At 40.3% G+C, this 17,873-nt stretch overlaps 1 protein-coding gene across 5 annotated transcripts in view; it reads right to left on the reverse strand.

Moving 5' to 3' along the window:
- Nucleotides 1-17,873, reverse strand: part of KLF12 (KLF transcription factor 12) — a 448,314-nt gene that overhangs the window by 66,455 nt on the left and 363,986 nt on the right. For 4 of the 5 annotated variants that reach the window (XM_073795297.1, XM_019921168.3, XM_073795298.1 and 1 more), the window contains one exon: nt 12,234-12,296. In XM_073795297.1, the coding sequence (XP_073651398.1) occupies nt 12,234-12,296 (63 nt within the window). Of the gene's footprint in view, nt 1-9,231; nt 9,361-12,233; nt 12,297-17,873 lie in introns of those variants that run through there. The other variant, XM_073795299.1, reaches the window with a different exon arrangement.

Below are 17,873 nucleotides of genomic sequence, written 5' to 3' on the forward strand. Positions count from 1 at the left end.
GCTTGTGTGTCTCCTTTCAAGAGGTTTTTTTCTGACCAAGCCCCTGGGGTGGCTTTCCAGTCGTCTCCAATCATCCCCCCGTTACACTTTCATCAGAGCACTTATCACCTCCAGACATTTGTTAGTTATCTATCTTACTCGACTCCACGGTAAGCTCTGTGAGATCACAGGCCCGTTTTTCTTATTACATACAGTGTCCCCAGAGTGCAGAAAAGTGGCCAGATCATTGCAGGTGCCATAATTTCACTGAATAAGAGAACAAATGAATGAACACAAATATTCTAGAAAAGCGATGATGCTATCGAGTACAAAACAAAAAACCCACAAAACTTCCGGCAGTTTCAAAAGTGATCAGGTTTGCAAGTGACATCGAATGTAAGTACTTAAATTGTAACTTAAAATTAAATTCAAGCTAAGAAAAAGAACAAAAAATGGCAAGCAAGTACGTCAAGCCCCACCAGGCAGGTAGGCAGAAAAGAGGTTCAGCTAATGCGTTCTAGGGCAGCAGTCGGGTTTAAAATAAACAAGGAACACAGGAACACTCTGCTTGCTATCCTCATTTTCTAAAAGGTCTCGCTGATGTCTTCTGGTATTTTCTGAAGCCCTTTCTTCCGCTTGAAAACCGTCATCACAATGATCCACAACATTCGATCACGTCTCCCATTCAGGAGAGGAGAGAGGGGCTGAGGTATAAACTCACACAGATATTCTCTTCGTCTTTTCTCACCTTTCCATGCCAATATGCTTTGCTTTAGTGCCCCAGGAGGTACCCGCCACATAGGCTACAATGGGAAGAGTGCCCCCTGGGTTTGTGGAAAGAGAGAACCGCCAGCCAAGTGTGGCAGCACAACATTCCTGGATGCCTAGGCTTCTTTATGAGGGAGGATTTTCCGTTAAAAATGTCCTGGCGAGACAAAAAAAACTGTCACTGCTATGTACCACGAGTTCCTAATAACCAAAATGAAAATGGGCTACATTGTATATTATTCTCGAGGCTGGTGCTGCATTGGTTTTAGGTTTAGGCATAACTCAGGGGAATCTCTGGGTCCCTTCCTCTCAGAGGTATTCCCGGGGCTCTCTGCTCCCATCTCAATGGTCTCCCCGCTACCTGAGCTTTCTTGAGACACAGGAGAGCGTCAGCCACAAAATTCAATGAAAATGTAGTCTTTGAGGAGCTTCCAAGGTAACATTTGAAATACATGGCATAGATTATGGAAAAGACATTCTCTATTAGCCAAGATAATAAGGACTCCTCCAAATAATTGAGATTGCATGGTACAGAGGACTTCCAGTAACTTCCAAAGACTTAACAGACGGTTTCATGATCAATAACAAGGCTACTGTCCACAAAAATAGAAAAACCCATGAGGGTCAGCAAAATCTCATAGGAAATATTGGCGCACTACCAACGGGAAGGGGAGGGAATGAGTCTAGTCCCACTTAGAGGCAGAGACTGGGTCAACTGGCAGCATTTCAGTCTCCTCTCAAGATCACTCCATGAGCTTTCACACTACACCCTCCATTTACCAACTTCTACCTCTAGGTGGCAGCAACTTCCTTCTGTTCTCAACACCCTCGCCTTTGGCCTTTGCTTCCTACCTTCAATACAATTCCACCCTTCCTTCTCTTTCTCAAAAAAACACTTCACAGCCTGTAAAGTTTGGGGAAGATTATTGTAAGCCACTTGCACTGTAAGAAATCAGTCCACTCTTTCGGTTAAGCTATAGGGTTCTTCAAAGAGTACGAAATAAGAAAAACAAATACCATATGCTAACACACACATATATATGGAATCTAAAAAAAAAAGTTCTGAAGAACCTAGGGGCAGGACAGGGATAAAGATGCAGACGTAGAGAATGGACTTGAGGACACAGGGAGGGGGAAGGGGAAGCTGGGACGAAGTGAGAGAGTGGCATGGACATATATACACTACCAAGTGTAAAACAGCTAGTGGGAAGAAGCTGCATAGCACAGGGAGATCAGCTCAATGCTTTGTGACCACCTAGAGGGGTGGGATAGGGAGGGTGGGAGGGAGGGAGATGCAAGAGGGAAGAGATATAGGAACATATGTATATGTATAGCTGATTCACTTTGTTATAAAGCAGAGACTAACACACCATTGTAAAGCAATTATACTCCAATAAAGATGTTAAAAAAATAAAAGAGTACGAAATAATTCAGGTTTAAGGTGAAAAATAATAGAAAGCTATTTTCTTTCTTTCTCCAGACCTATCAACTACAAAATCTAAGGAAAGCAATGTTTCTTTTTCTTTACAGTCCTCTAAGGAAAGAAGGCAATGAGTAGAGGAATGGGAAAATAGATGGAATTGGAGAGATTTCTATTTTACAAGAACATTAATTTAAGCCCATGGGTAATTTAAATCATTGCTTTCTAAAGGATATAACCCAATATGTCTTATGTATGAAGGCATTCCAAATATAGGGTGGAAGAGAATAATTACTAGTCACACAGAATTAGTAACATACAGAGTGTTAGTTACCCTTCTGTTTATTTGGCCTTCACAGAAACTGAAGTGGCTCCATCTGTAACCTAAAAAGCTATCATTTCTGCTTGGATGTACCACCTGCTCTTCCTGGAACATGTATTCACCTAATGTATCAAACCACAGTCCTACCTACCTATACTCACCTGCTCAGGATTCTAAACTGTTACAGTTAAGAAGGACCCAGGAGAGTCAAAGTAACTTATAGCCTCATTTGAGATTATAATAACTACTGGGTATGTCAAAAAAATCACCCAGGTGGTAGAAGATTCCTTTTATGTGAAGTTGACATTCAATTGTGGGCTAATACCTAGGGTTTATGAAGCACTTTCTTTCAAGGTGATACTATGACGAGTATTATCTCTGTTGCACTCTTCCCAAGACCGAATCTGAATAGTTTGGGTGAAACACCGTTCAGTCGTTCACTTAACAGAAATACTGGGGTGAAAGGAGCAGAAAGATCGATTTAGTGTAAGTGCCAAATTTATACTAGAACCCAAGCCTGCAGACTTCAAGCCCTATTGATTTCATAGGAGCTTCCTCTATTTTATATCTTCTCACAATAACTGTGTTTGTTTTTTTCATAAATTTTTATTTATTTATTTATTTATTTATTTACGGCTGAGTTGGGTCTTTCTTGCCGTGCGCGGGCTTTCTTTAGTTGCGGCGAGCGGGGGCTACTCTTAGTTGCGGTACGCAGGCTTCTCATTGCGGTGACTTCTACTGTTGCGGAGCACAGGCTCTAGAGCATGCAGGCTTCAGTAGTTGTGGCTCGCAGGCTCAGTAATTGTGGCTCGCGGGCTCTAGAGCACAGGCTCAGTAGTTGTGGCACATGGGCTTAGTTGCTCCGCAGCATGTGGGATCTTCCAGGACTAGGGATCGAACCCGTTTTCCCCAGCATTGGCAGGCGGATTCTTAACCACTGCGCCACCAGGGAAGCCCTTAAGTGTGTTTGGTTTTATTTATTTTCTACTTTTTTGGCTGCGTCTCGTGGCATGCGGGATCTTCATTCCCTGACCAGGGATTAAACCCATGCCCCCTGCAGTGGAAGCGCAGAATCTTAACCACAGGACAGCCAGGGAAGTCCCAGTGTGTTTGGTTTTAAAAGCTGCTTTGGAAAATACATGATCTAAAGCAGGATTTCTGGGAAAATGGAGAGTCTGAGGGGATTAGGATCAAAAACTGTTAAGTTTCAAGAATGAAGTCTATTTTGACTAAACACTCTTCTTGGGCTTTGAACATTCAAGAGTGAGGCCGGAGAGAAGCCACTTATTCTAGTTACTAATTGCAGGGGTGCCTCCATTATCCAAAATATAAGAAAAGCCTGCCCCCAAGGCGCAACAGTGAAGGTCAGTAACTGCCTTTACTGGTCGCTTCTAGTTCTCGGGATGACAGGGCAAGTGGACGGTGCTGGTTTATGAAGCACCCTCTTTCCCATCACTGTTTGGTACCAGCAGCTCCTCTTCCTTTGGGACATTCCTCCTTACGTGTGGTCATAACAGGACAGTCAACCACCTCGGCCAAGGGCTGGGCATCTGTGCCAGGCTGGGGCTCATCAGACTCTGACCTCCTTGATTGAGATCGGGGAGCTGGAAAACGAGTCCAGCTCCCGTCGTTCTGGGCGTGCACCTGCTTATTCAATCTCGCTCCTGGGTGCTGTCCCGCTCCCTGTGTGTCCTGAGGCCCGGCTCCTCTTTCTTCCTTTCACTCCCGTAACCCACCTCATGTCCTTCGACAAAATTACCTTTTGCTTAAGGTCAACAGACTCAGTTTCCATTACTTCCGACAAAAGAAACTCACCTGATAAAGGAGACTAAACTGAATGAAAATTGAGACACAGGTAATGGCTACAGACAGCAGATTCCTGCAGGGTCCTCAGCTCTCCTGCTACTTATTAGCTGAGGGTTTATGTACAGCAGCTGTGACTACAACCCGTGTGATATGGGTTGGTTTTAACTGGGAGGGTAAATAGGGTAAATAGGTCACACGCTATCTACTGCTCTCTTAGAACCGATTAAAGGAAATATATTCATTATGAGGATATTGGTCCTTCCTTAGGTAATCTAGTACGGTACCAAGAAATGTAATAAATAGAAACTTTATGAAATTGTTAAGAATTGTTAAGAAACTTTATGAAAACCTAGGGGTCAGCTGAGAAAAATTATAGTAAGATGAGGATATATTATTTAATTTTAAAATTGCTAGTTCACTGTCCATGTGTATACAGATAAATCTCCATGGCTAGAACGATTATACTGGAAAAATGACTGAAAAACCCAAATCGAAACAAAACCGCTGGTACCCCAAGCATTCTCTTAAGATTTATGATCCTGAGTGGTATTCCCAGCACATTCAAGAACACATTAGGATTTTTGACTGGGTCCCAATATTAAGTCATTATTCTTTCAAATATATATATTTAGAAGTCAGCTTTGGTTAGCTAATTCTTTAGCCCAAAAATATCCACTGAAAAATACTGTAAAAGGCTAAGAAAGACTGAGGCTCCTCTAGAGATATATAAAATAAGATCTTTCACTGTTTTAATTTCATACATTAATTGTAACAGAACTTGTACTGGTGCTAACAGTAGGTACATCATTTTTTTCATACTGGGACAGTTTTTTCCTTGCATTATTCATTAATGACTCCCTAAATCCCCTTATTCTGCCTGTTTCATTACAACACAACCATTATTTTAAAGGTCTACATCTGAACGAGTTTAACAGGGAGGGGATTGTGATGGAGGATAATGCACACTGCACACTTCAAAACTATAAAAAGCTGTAGTTTAAGTAGCTTTCCCAGTAAAATCATGATTCCTGATTGTGTGGATTTTAAATACCCTTAAGCTATATAAAACCAAGCTAAGAAACAACAATTATATGAAAAAAATATGCTACAAATCCCAGAATTACAAACAAGTCATTTTGTTTTTTCTTTCTGCTTACTTTGGATTTAATTTGCTCTTCTTTTTCTGGGGTCCTAAGGTAAAAACTTAAAGATTATTGATTTTATAGAGACACAGACGTAGAGAACAAACATATGGACACCAAGGGGGGAAAGTGGCGGGGGGTGGTGCTGTGATGAATTGGGAGATTGGGATTGACATGTATACACTAATATGTATAAAATGGATGACTAATAAGAACCTGCTGTATAAAAAAGTAAAATAAAATAAAAAAGATTACTGACTTTAGATCCTTCTTTTCTAACATATGCTTTCAGTGCAATAAATCTCCTCCTAAACACTGCTTTTTGATGCAACCTACAAAGTTTGATAAGTTGTGTTTTCATTTTCATTTACGCTGACCCTTAAACAACACAGGTTTGAACCGTGTGGGTCCACGTATATGCAGATCTTTTTCAGTAAGTATGTATTACAGTACTACACGATCAGAGGTTGGTTGAACCCGTGTATGGGGAAGCATGGATACGGAGGGCTGACTGTCAAGTTATACACAGACTTTCAACTACACAGGGTCAGTGCCCCTAACCCCTGCTTGTTCAAGGGTCAACTGTAGTTAAAAGTATTTTTAAATTTCTCTTGAAATTTCTTCTTTGACCCCTGTAAGTATGTTGCTAAGTCTCTGTGTATTTTTTAGATTTTTCCAAAAAAGTCCTTTTGAATACTGAATTAATATTTCTTGGTCATGCTAAAATTAGTTAATACAACAGAGATGTTTTAATACACAATAGTACCACACCTAGCTACGGCACTGAGAAGATGTCACAAAGAACAAGGAATATATTGACATGCCCAATAAGACACTAATATGGTCCTGAGCAGCGGGTTGGTAAAAACAAATTACTAATGAACTTTTAATAGAAAAATGTCTCAGAAGTGGTGACCTTTTAGCTCAGCATGATCTTATAGCCTTAATTCTCCCATAATTAGAAAATAATTGTAGAAAATAACTTACTTTAATTTTTTCCCCAAATCATCTTTATTGTGATTGAAGTAATACTAGACACAAAAATCAGCTGATATTACAGGAATGTGAAATAATTTTATCGACCGTTCTTGCTGAAATTCTGGGTAATAGAGAATTGAAGAAAATTAGACCAAAGGTCGTTAAGAAGGGCAATCTGAAAGACAGCATATAAGTTTAATTATACATAACTGTCACCAAGCTAAACTTGAGGAGGTGGTGGAAGTAACGAATTTACTAGCTGACACTGGATTATAACATAAGAAAAGATATGGATTTGGAGGGATTTTAAATGTGGCAACACTGTGGAAGTACTTTTCATTGTAATTCAGGATACAGAGAACTCGCAAACCGGTTTACGATTATATAAACTACGGCCCATTTTCTGAATCTGTTATCAAACACTGGAGAGACCATGCTTCCAAACTAAATCTAAAGGCAACCTGCTGTTATTTATTTGCCAACACGTATGGATTTAAAAAGAAAAAAAAAAAAATGAAGGCCAGGCAGGCACTCTGGGAACTGGAATTTTCACATATTAAAGTTCAGACACAGTATCATAATTTTTGCCCCGTAAGTCGAGAAGCAGGCGCTTCCCTGGTGGCACAGTGGTTGAGAGTCCGCCTGCCGATGCAGGGGACACGGGTTCGTGCCCCTGTCTGGGAAGATCCCACATGCCGCGGAGCGGCTGGGCCCGTGAACCATGGCCGCTGAGCCTGTGTGTCCGGAGCCTGTGCTCCGCAACGGGAGAGGCCACAGCAGTGAGAGGCTCGCGCACCCAAAAAAAAAAAACAAACAAAAAAAAAAAAAAAAACAAAACAAGAAGCAGTGAAATGCTCTGGTAATTAAAATAACATAGTCAATATTATCTATAAATAATGAGCGTGCAAGGATCTGCAGGATGATGAGTAAACATTTTGGCAGGGAGCAACTGCTACATATTGGAATGGAAAGCAATGTCTTTATCAGGCCTCTCTCTCCTCCTGCTTTCTCTCCCCCGTCACATCAATCTCATGGGAATTTCCCAGACAAAAGCCTTCTGCTTAGCTTGTAATGAATTAAACATCCATCTGATTTAATCTCTAGCATTTCTCTTGCTCTGCCCACAGGTAACTAACTGCCACGTAGCAGAAAGCTGACTGGACAGGAGTGCAGTGAACTGGTTTTATGCCCACACCTGACATGGAACACATTTCTGTCTTTGGACTTCCATTTCTACGTTTGTAAAAGTGAGAGGTTGAACTGAACTTGATAATGCTTACAGTTTCTTTTCAGCCCCACAGTTGATAACTACTGCATTTGGACATGTAGAACATGGGTTAGTTCCACCTCAGCTTTCTGAAAGGTTTCCAATATCAACAACTTGAGCACCTTCCTCTATTAAGGCAAAAAAGTTTAAGCAAGAAGGAATGTCCTTATTTTTATGACAAAAATCCATACTGGTTATACCCTTCAAAAAGTCTCAATGAAGTCATGTCTAACATTTGCAACTATATGCATATAAATATTTAAGTTCATTGTAGCACAGCGTATCAAACAATAAAACATCAAAGCGTGCAAAGGCTCTTCCTGCCCTCCCCAAAATCGGTGACACAGAATTTTTTCACTTCCAAATGTGAAATGTGATTCACACCCAGAATGTGTCACAATTTGCATGGATAGGCTACTAAAACTGGAGCTTCTTTTGTAGACAGCTACGTAACACCTCAGGCATGTTGGTAAGAAAAGAATCATGACTGAGACTGGTGGTGGCAGCAGCCGGTTGGTTAGAGAAAATTAATCCTATTTTACTAATGGCAACTCCTATTCACAATGCCTAATTTTCTCCATTATCGTATAAATAGTCCACAGTGTCTATTACGTGACACATACCTCTGTCACATAATAGCCCTACATGGATGCTTTGGGTGCATAGTACAACACCATCATCAACCAACCATATACACCCAAGTCTTTGAAAACTTTGGGACTGGAGCAGGCTGGAAGGAGAAATAAAGAGAAGAACGAAAGAAAAGCTATAAATGAGCATATACTACGTGTATGTTTTTGGAATCCTCCCACTGATCCTGGCAAGCTTGGAGCCTTAAATCAACTTCGACGTTCAGTTCAGAGATATTCCCCACCAAGCCCCTCCCTGTCCTGGTTCAACCTACACACCAAACACAGGTTCCAGATTTCTAGAATAGCTTTAGGAATAAAAGAGCTGAAAGACGACTTGGAAACAGCCACTCTCTGTGGGTTTGGTATCAGAATACAAGAGCTTCAAGCAAAAAGATCTGTGAAGAAGAAAAGCCTATCTGTACATTCAACTCTCTAATAAGACTTGTCCCATTTGCCACCCCATGGAGCAAAATATCTTTTTTTCCTGTCATTATCATACGTAAGAAAAAATACCAAATGCTCTTGAAAAGGTTCACATTGGACAAAGGAAGTTGTAAAAGAGGAGAGCTGTGACACGTGACATAGAGAAAGTTCATGTGCTGAACCTCAAAGGCTTCATCAATCCTCCAATCAACAAATATTACTAGAGCGGGATGGCAGTAGGGGAGAGCCATTCTAATAGAGTTTATGTCCGGTCTGGATTGCTACCTCTGATTAACTGAATATTAAATGAGTTGTCCAGTGATCTTGTGTTCTCTACTGGGGTGCTAATAGATCTTGCAAGAGGTTCTTACTGCCATTTCTTAATCCTAAAAGTTAGCAGATAGTTATAACAGACCTGGCTCTATCCTAACATCTGTCATGGGACCCTTTACAGTCTGGTGCTTTCAGCTCCTTCCTGGTTATGTATATTTTTTTAACCACATTTTCTTTCCATTCCAGCAGGTTTGTTTGTCTTGAACAGACATTCTTTCCACACCTTTCTTCAGCTCCAAAGGAAATGCTGCCACAGGAATGAGGCCAGTGGATGGATGCCGCCTCTTGTACTGACATTGTGCAAAGAAAAACACTACTTACAATTTTAAGCCATCTTTACTCAATAATAAACAGTGGTTTGATAGTTCAACCACAGCTGTTGACATTTACAACCAATTGTCATGCATTTCCTAGGCGTAACTTACAAGTTCAAGCTTTTTCATCTTTTACTGAGGTTTAATGCTTTATGTGATGAACAATATTTTTTAACTGATTGCATCACTTGCTGGCTTCACAGAAGCACCCAACATCACTCACATATAATGTCTGCGGATCTAACTCAAGCCGGAACCAAGTTAGTGAACTTGCCATCTAATTCTATAAACTATCCCAAACTTCTATTCTGCGGAGAGCAACTATCACTTTCATATCCATGGCTAGCATGAGTATTTAAAACTTCTGGATTTTCAGAGTCAATATTTCACAAAGAAAGAGCGAGAGTTTATCACTTAAGTAGATGTAGATGCTGGGTAATTCACTGGGCGTCTTCCTAGCTGCGTGATTTATTTCCATACACCAGCCTCATAGTATTTAAGTAAGAAAAAATTCAAGGTAGCATATGCAATAGGATTTTTAACTAAACACAGGACCAAATAATTTAGAAATGTCTCCAGGTCTTTGTACATGTATTTCAATCAATAAAGGAAGGGCTGTGTCAACTCTCTGCTTTTCCTATTAATTCTGGGTCTTTACTCAAAAACCTTCTTCTTGGGGATGGGTTTTCTGACAATCCTCTTCCTTCCCCTATACTTTTCCCCTTCCCAACTGCTCACTTCCAAACTAGTCTTTTTTTTTTTTTTTCCCAAACTAGTCTTAAACAGAGCCGATAACATTCTCCTCTGAACATTATACTATGAATGTATCTCTTAGAGCATTATCCACATTTTATTAAATATTATTTGTATGATGTCATATTGTATATTATATATGTGAGGCATCACACACACCCTCTCCTACAAGACAGTGAGCCCCGTAAGGACAGAAAGCATATTTTATTTATCTTTGTAATCTAGTGCCTGAGAATGTAAATAAATGTTGCTGAATAAATAAATGTTGAATTTTCTCAAGCCTAGTCGTAAAGATCCCGTTTGTTTTTCATGGATTATTTCTCTGGAGATAAAAGTGGTTTAAAGTTACTAACCAAATACTGTGCTATGAATTATGTAGGAACAAGTGACTGTTATTCTAATACTCCAGAAAGGAAAAGTGAAGGAAAGAAAATGTGTTATGTACTCGGTGTTCCACATTTAGCCACTGAGAAATAAGGTGTAGAAACTGGATTTCATACCTGACAACGTGGTACTCTACCCATTAGCTTATGTCACTCACTTGAACAGCTCCTATTCTCTATTTGTAATAAAGTTTCTTTAGCACAATATGCTTTGGACTAAGAAGGAATATCAGTTCCATGAAGTTAAAAAAGGGCCTGATTTCTCCCTTTCCTTTTATGTAATGGCAATCAGCATTATTATCCTCTCAGCTTTCCAGGTTTGACAGGGAATGGTATGCTTTAGTGACTGTGAGAAACCATGAGGGATGCCCCAGTTTTTAGGGAGTGTGTAAGCAAATGGCTGTTTCCTCTGTACTCCATTTCCCACTCTGTGAAAAAGAAAAGCATAATATTTAACATTACCAAGCTACTGTGAGGGTTAATTAGATTTAATGGGGGAAGGGAGGCAAGCTGATTAGGCACTATTCAAATTCAAAGAATCATTATTTTGTGTCTAAAAATAATCCTGATTTAGGAGTAAAATTAATTTGGAAGCTCAATCTTTGGTAATCATCTTCCCATACCTAAAATTTTAAAAAATGCCATAGTTTTTAATCAAAATCCCATTCTAAGCGCAATTCAATGAAGTAAATGAATGGAGATCTGTGAATGTCCATTCACCTTTGAAGCAAAACAGTACACAGATCAGTTCTTTCTTTTTCTTTTTTCTTTTCCCTACTTCTCTCCCTCCCTTCCTTTGCTCCTTCCTTCCTTTTTTTGAAGATACACTATGTGTGGAAAGGTTAATTTTGGAGAATGGAGTAACGTAAACAAATATAGATTTTAAATCTACATTGACTTTTGTTCGTTTGTTTCATACGAAACATTTGTGAAACACTTTACATTCCCTCTTTAAGCAATCAGTAATCAATGTTCTGTGGTTGAAATAACTCTTCAGGTCATATCTGATAAGTTCCATCTCTATTTTTGTTCAAGAACTAGTCAGTCCACCAAAAGGGGTAGGATACGCAGGGTGGGAGGGAGACGCAAGAGGGAGGAGATATATGTATATGTATAGCTGATTCACTTTGTTATAAAGCAGAAACTAACACACCATTGTAAAGCAATTATACTCCAATAATGATGTTTTTTTTTTTAAAAAAAAGAACTAGTCAGTGAAAGAAGATCTTTGTATTCCCCAAATTAAAAAACAAATCCCTCGATATTTAAGGCTAAGGTCATAAAAAGGGCATCTAAACAGTAGTCATCATAATTAATTTAATAGATTAATTTACTATGAAAATCTTCATGAGAAGTAGAAGCTGGTACCTGAGAAAAATCCGAGTTGTTGTCTAAATCTTACTAAAAAAGTGAGTGTCTTCTAAAAATGGAAAACATTCTTTAAAAATGTAACAGTTGATAACCCTTGGAAATATGCCATATCTGTTAGGAAAAAAATGTTGCACTCAGTTTTTGGTGAGTGAAGACGATTTGGCTGGAAAGGAACTCTATTCGTGTTTGTTTAGAATTTTCCAAAGGAAAGGGAAATAATGTAGTTCAGTCAGTAGAAATGTATTCTCTACAGAGAAAGCAGGAATAATTCTCTTTTAACACAGTCCTATTAAAAATTCCCATAAGACTTATAAATTCTCATCACATAGACTCTATACTCACCAAGCAAACTTCTGATTATTCATTCGATTTCCCCGGACCCTTGATACTGGGGACGGATGTACCCTGTAAGAGATGAGAGTAATCCAGTCATTGAAAAAGCATTTTCCTGATTATAAATGAACAAATAAAAAGTGATCTGGCTTATAAATGATCTCTTTTAGATTTGCTGAATATAAAATGCCCCAGAACTTGAGCACCTCTTAGTAAATGGATGCAGTTAAGTTCCTATGCCTACAGACCAGCAGTCAGTCTCTCTCTTTCCTTCTGCACCACTTTTAACATACAAAGTGTTTGTCACAATGTTCACTGTGAAGACCCCCCAAAGGTAGGACCAGTTTTACTAAGTTGATTCATTCATTCAGTCCAACAAAAAGTTACTGCTGCCTACCTAATCCTTGCCAGGTTTAGGAGTGCATAAAGGTAATGTAAGGTCTGGTGCTGGCCCTCAGTGAGCCCTTTCTGCTACTTGTTTCCATAAGAAGGACACGAAGAGACAGTCTAAGTATACACTCCCTCAGTCAACTTCCAGATTTAAAGCCCTGAAAAGCAAGATAATGAAGGGGATCAGTATACGCCACCCCAAAACACGCTACAGAGGCATAAGGATTATTTTCATTTGAAGGCAACCACAAACACAAACAGGAGGAGGAACTCTCTACCTTCCCTTTATATGCCTAAAAGCAGGGCATACATTTCCCTTTTGTAAAGGAAATTTTCATTTTTAAAGGCGTTCCCTGCCCCCCCCCCCCCCACCCCACCGCCCCATACCAGGAAGCAGAGTACAATGTACAACTCTTATCACCAAAAATGGTATTGAGATGAGCTGGCATAAACAACCCTTATTTACCATTAGTTTCCCCCATACATTTCCTAGTCACCTTCCTAAAATTTAGCCCCCCCTAAACGTCCAGACCCCCTTTTCTTTTGACAAGGCACTTCTCTACAATTTATTACCCTTTGTTAAAATGGTATATAAGCTTCAAATTTTAACCACCCCTTTGAGTTACTCACCACCGAGTATTCCTGCATGCATGTATGCACACATGTTTTATGTGTAAATAAACTTTGGATTGTTTTTCCTCTTGCTAATCTATCTTTTGTCAGTTTAATTTGCAGGCCCCCAGACCCTAAATAAGGAGAGGGTGGAGGAAAAAAAATTTTTTTCCTCCCCTACAATAACTTCATCCAAATGTCCAGGCACAGAATCTGTGGGAATGGAGGAGAAAGGAAAGGTGAATAGTTATTTCTAGGAGGAAGGTCTTCTAGATGTGATACTCTCCAGCCGGGCTTTAAAGAAAACAGTCATTTCAAACCTTTAGCTAAATTATGGGGAAAAGATAGTAAAGACTATATTGTTTTACAAGCTTCCGGGGTTGGAGTCATCCACTGGAAATAGTTGAAATTTCTAGGAACTGCTAATATCTTCCAATCAGGAGCTAGCTGCTGAAACTCCGTGAACCTCCACCTCTTTGTGGGTCACTTACTGGCAGCACAATTTGCTCTACTTCCTGTCCTTGTGGACACCTTCCTGCTTCCTAGTAAAGTACCCATCTTTCTTTACTAGGTACCTGTGAGATCTAGGCAGTCGTTAAGCTTGTGTTATCTTTACTCTTTATGTCTCAGACATTATTCTATTTACAAGACAAGAAACAAAATGGGGATTTTAAATTGGTCTTAAAGTCCACTTAGAACCAAGAGCCCCAAGGTTGATTAGAATCCCAGTTCTCCATAGTTGTTCAGCGAGTGAGAATCATTTCAAAACGGACAGTACAGGGCTTCCCTGGTGGCTCAGTGGTTGAGAGTCCGCCTGCCGATGCAGGGGACACGGGTTCGTGTCCCGGTCCGGGAAGATCCCACATGCCGCGGAGCGGCTGGGCCCGTGAGCCATGGCCGCTGAGCCTGCGCGTCCGGAGCCTGTGCTCCGCAACGGGAGAGGCCACAACAGTGAGAGGCCCGCGTACTGCAAAAAAAACCCCCCAAAACAAAAAAAAAACCGGACAGTACAGTTCTAGCCCCTCAGAAGGGCCAAATGCAGTCTTTCCGTAAACCCAGAGCCAGGCTGCACTTTGCACTCAGAAGGCTTATTTCTTCCAACATCCCTTATTAACATTCTTTTCCTCACAGCACTTCTCAATGGATTCTGCAGCTGAGCCGCTCAGCACAGATTTTCTGCTCTGTATGGGGGAGGGGTTGTTGATGATGCAGAAAGATGGAGAGAGGCCAGACAGCCCCTCTGGTGAACTGTCTCTTTCAAGCACGGCCCACTTCCTGCTGTTTTGCAGCTACAAGGATCACCTGTTGGTCTTGGCATCCGGCCACAGGGGGGCCTATCGGAAATGACAGACTCAGCTAGAAATGAAAGCCAGCTCATATTCCAGTGCCCCAGTTTGGGGAGAGAGAGAACAAACACCCAATAAAAATGCGTAAGAATTATACACAAGGTAGCAAGTCTCATTCTTTTTGCTTTCTTTTTTCTTTCAGTCTGTTTGAAACACAGTCATCAAAATGGAATTGTGAGCCCCAAACTGTCTCTCCAGTTAAAGTTCCCTGACCTAAGGGAAAATGCAGGAAATCCTCGTGACCCTTGCCTGCATACCCCCTGGGGTGTCAGAATCCTACTGCCTAAATAAAATGTGCAGGAGTAATAGCCCACATACTCACAGTTCTTTAATTCACTCTGCATCCTTTAAATGTTTACGTCATGTTGCTTCCACCTTAACCCTATTTCTAGTCATCATGATAATTCCACCAGGTGAAGTTTGATGATATAAAAGTACCGATGCTCCTCACTGCATACATCAGTGGGAAAAAATGGGTCTGTTTAACGTATAATTACAATATTCTCTAAGTAATTGTATCTTTTAGCAAAACTTCATTGATCCATAGATCAAATACTGTAAGTTGATAATTTCTTAACTGTTTAACAGTCCTCAAAGAATTCCTGATTGTGTATGTAAGACCAAATAATTATAAGGTTTCTTGAAATTGTAAAACAAGAAAGGTTTTTTCCCTTCCCAAAGAGAGTAAATTGATAACCTGGAGCTTACTTTATCTGATAAAGTAGACCGTAAAGGGTAGACCGTAAAGGTTTGCATTTCAGCTACTCCCCAATTTCATTTCTGCAAAAGAATATGCAGTGTTTCTATGAGCTCTGTCTTTAAATTGTGACACTTTTTGCCTTCTCTACCTTCTTTCCACATATAGCAGCTAGGCAGGTAGCAAAGTCAAAACCCCAGTAGGAGAAACTACCATCTAATCTGCATGTCATGCATTATTCATGGCCTCCTGATTCCTGCACCTGCATCTAGGCAGGAAGCTTGCAGGGAATGTTCATTATTCTTCTCTTAGCCTCACACAGGCTTGATTACTGCTAAGCCACTTTGTTCTGTAAGTAAGGGTTTCAGGCCTTAGTACTAACCGCTGGATATGGAAAGAAAAAAAAAATCACCAGGCTGAAGAAAAGGGCAATCTTTGTTGTTGTATAACATGTATTCAATCCTACAGTGTGCTCTTCGGAGACTGACAGTTTAGGTCAGATGGAAATGCTTGCATTTGGTAATTTACATTACACAGAAAAAAGGAAGCTATAACATTAAGGTCATGTACACCAACTGTTCTATTTATATACACTTACTCATCTGAGGCAGACAGCATGTTTATAATTTTACCCAACACAAGGCTTAATTTAGCTTTTTTGCTTAGCATGTGAGAACTTTTTAGATACCTTCATACAAAAGTGATTCTTCCTTCTTTCGGTATAAGCACTAAAGGACCCGACCCTCAAATCTTGTACTTTAATGACTAACATTTATAGTTAATCAAGAGAATATGATCGGTCTGTTCTTTTTCAATGTTTTCCTGAACCTACCCGAATGGCTGGTGGCCGGCGGTGGGATGTGAAATTTCCATCCCCAGCGCAAATTATTGATCACGGATGAACTGCCGGGAAGGGCACCCATCCTACCTTTTTACTATCCCCATCGCAGAAAAGCTGTGACAATTTAAATCCAATCTTATAGCCCCCAGTGGAATCAGGATGAAGTGGTAAAGAGTACAAACTGTGTAGCTGCCTGGGATTGAATTCTGGCTCCACCATTTACCAACAGTGTCATCTTAGGGCAAGTTACTTAACCTGTCTGCCCTTCTGTTTTCTCATTTCTGCACAAATGGAGGCAATGATAGTGGCCACCTCCTAGGTCTGTGAGATTTAAATGAGTTCATAGTTTTAAAGTGTTTGGAACAGTGCTTGGTACACAGGAAGCAGTTAATACATGCTAGCTATTATTAGCAGTGCCGATTGGATTGGAAAGGATGGGAAGATGGAACTGGAATATCCAGTTAATTCCAGGGGGTTGAGATAAATGTGCTCTACAGAGCCTGCAGTCTCAACTACTATGCTTATATGACTTCACTGAAGGCGAGGAAATAGCAAAGAGAAATAAACACCCATAGAGTAACATGAACCAAATACTCTGGTTTCTAAGGTATGACTTCCTCTCTGGCACCTCATTTTGTCTTCTTTATTAGAAGACCTATCTTCTGTTTACTAAATTGGATAGTATTTCAGCTGTATCCCATTCAAGTCAGTAATCATAGGAATAAAGTCATCCCCATTACTAAGCCTTTACTCGGTGCCAGACACCATGCTTAGTTCTTTAGCTACATTACCATATTTTCTCCTCATATCATTAGTATCCACATTTTACCTTTGAGAAAAATAGGTTTAGAAGAGTTAGATAAGTTGCCAGAGTTGCACGGAGAAAAGCAAACTCAGAACTTGGACACAGGTATGTCTGACCTGTCTTCCTGCAGATTATCAACCAATACTTATAATAAACTCATGTATATTCCCTCCCCACTACCCCGGAGGATGCAATAAAGTGAATTAGCACCAGGGGCCTTAACAAGACTTAGCATTTATTTGAGCCCAACCGAACATTCTATAGTATAAATAGATGCAAAGTGAATGTACTGGTTTTCCTGGCCTAAAATTGGCACCGGGCTAAATATTAAGCCTTCGGGGACTCACCAGAAATAGAGTCACAGTCATATACTTTGTTCTCCCTTTAACTCTTCATGAAAATTCCGCATTATTTGTGTTACCATTTCAACACATAATGTATAACACATGTAAGTTTTTGATGGTAAAATGAATCTACCTCCTCACTTCCCATTTTTTCTAGAACCCAAACCAATCCAGTTTGGGACCACACGTATCTGATGAAACCATCGATGTCACGGTCATCAATGGCCTCCACGTTTTCAAATCTACTGGTTAAGCCTCAGTCCTTATCTTCTCAAATTCTCCACAGTGACTCACAGAACTGATCGCTCCATCCTTGAAAAACTTTCTCTACTCGGCATCAGTGACATTTTTCCAGCCTTCTTACTCTTTTTTTTTCCCTTTGCCTAAGCCTCTTCGTCTCATTCTTTTGAGCTCTAAATATTGGTATGGCCTGGGGATCATTTTCCCATGACCTTTCTCTGCCCTGTTTCAGCTCACTCCCTGGATAAAGGAGTCTCCAAAATAGCTCCCCTCACCCCCTTGATGATTTCGTCCCGTCCCATCCGCAGGCCTTAGATACCATCCATATAACAATGACTCCCAGATTTCTATCTCCAGCCCTAGCCCCATATCAA

This window comes from Tursiops truncatus, chromosome 18 (assembly GCF_011762595.2).
Source record: "Tursiops truncatus isolate mTurTru1 chromosome 18, mTurTru1.mat.Y, whole genome shotgun sequence".
Taxonomy (NCBI): domain Eukaryota; kingdom Metazoa; phylum Chordata; class Mammalia; order Artiodactyla; family Delphinidae; genus Tursiops; species Tursiops truncatus.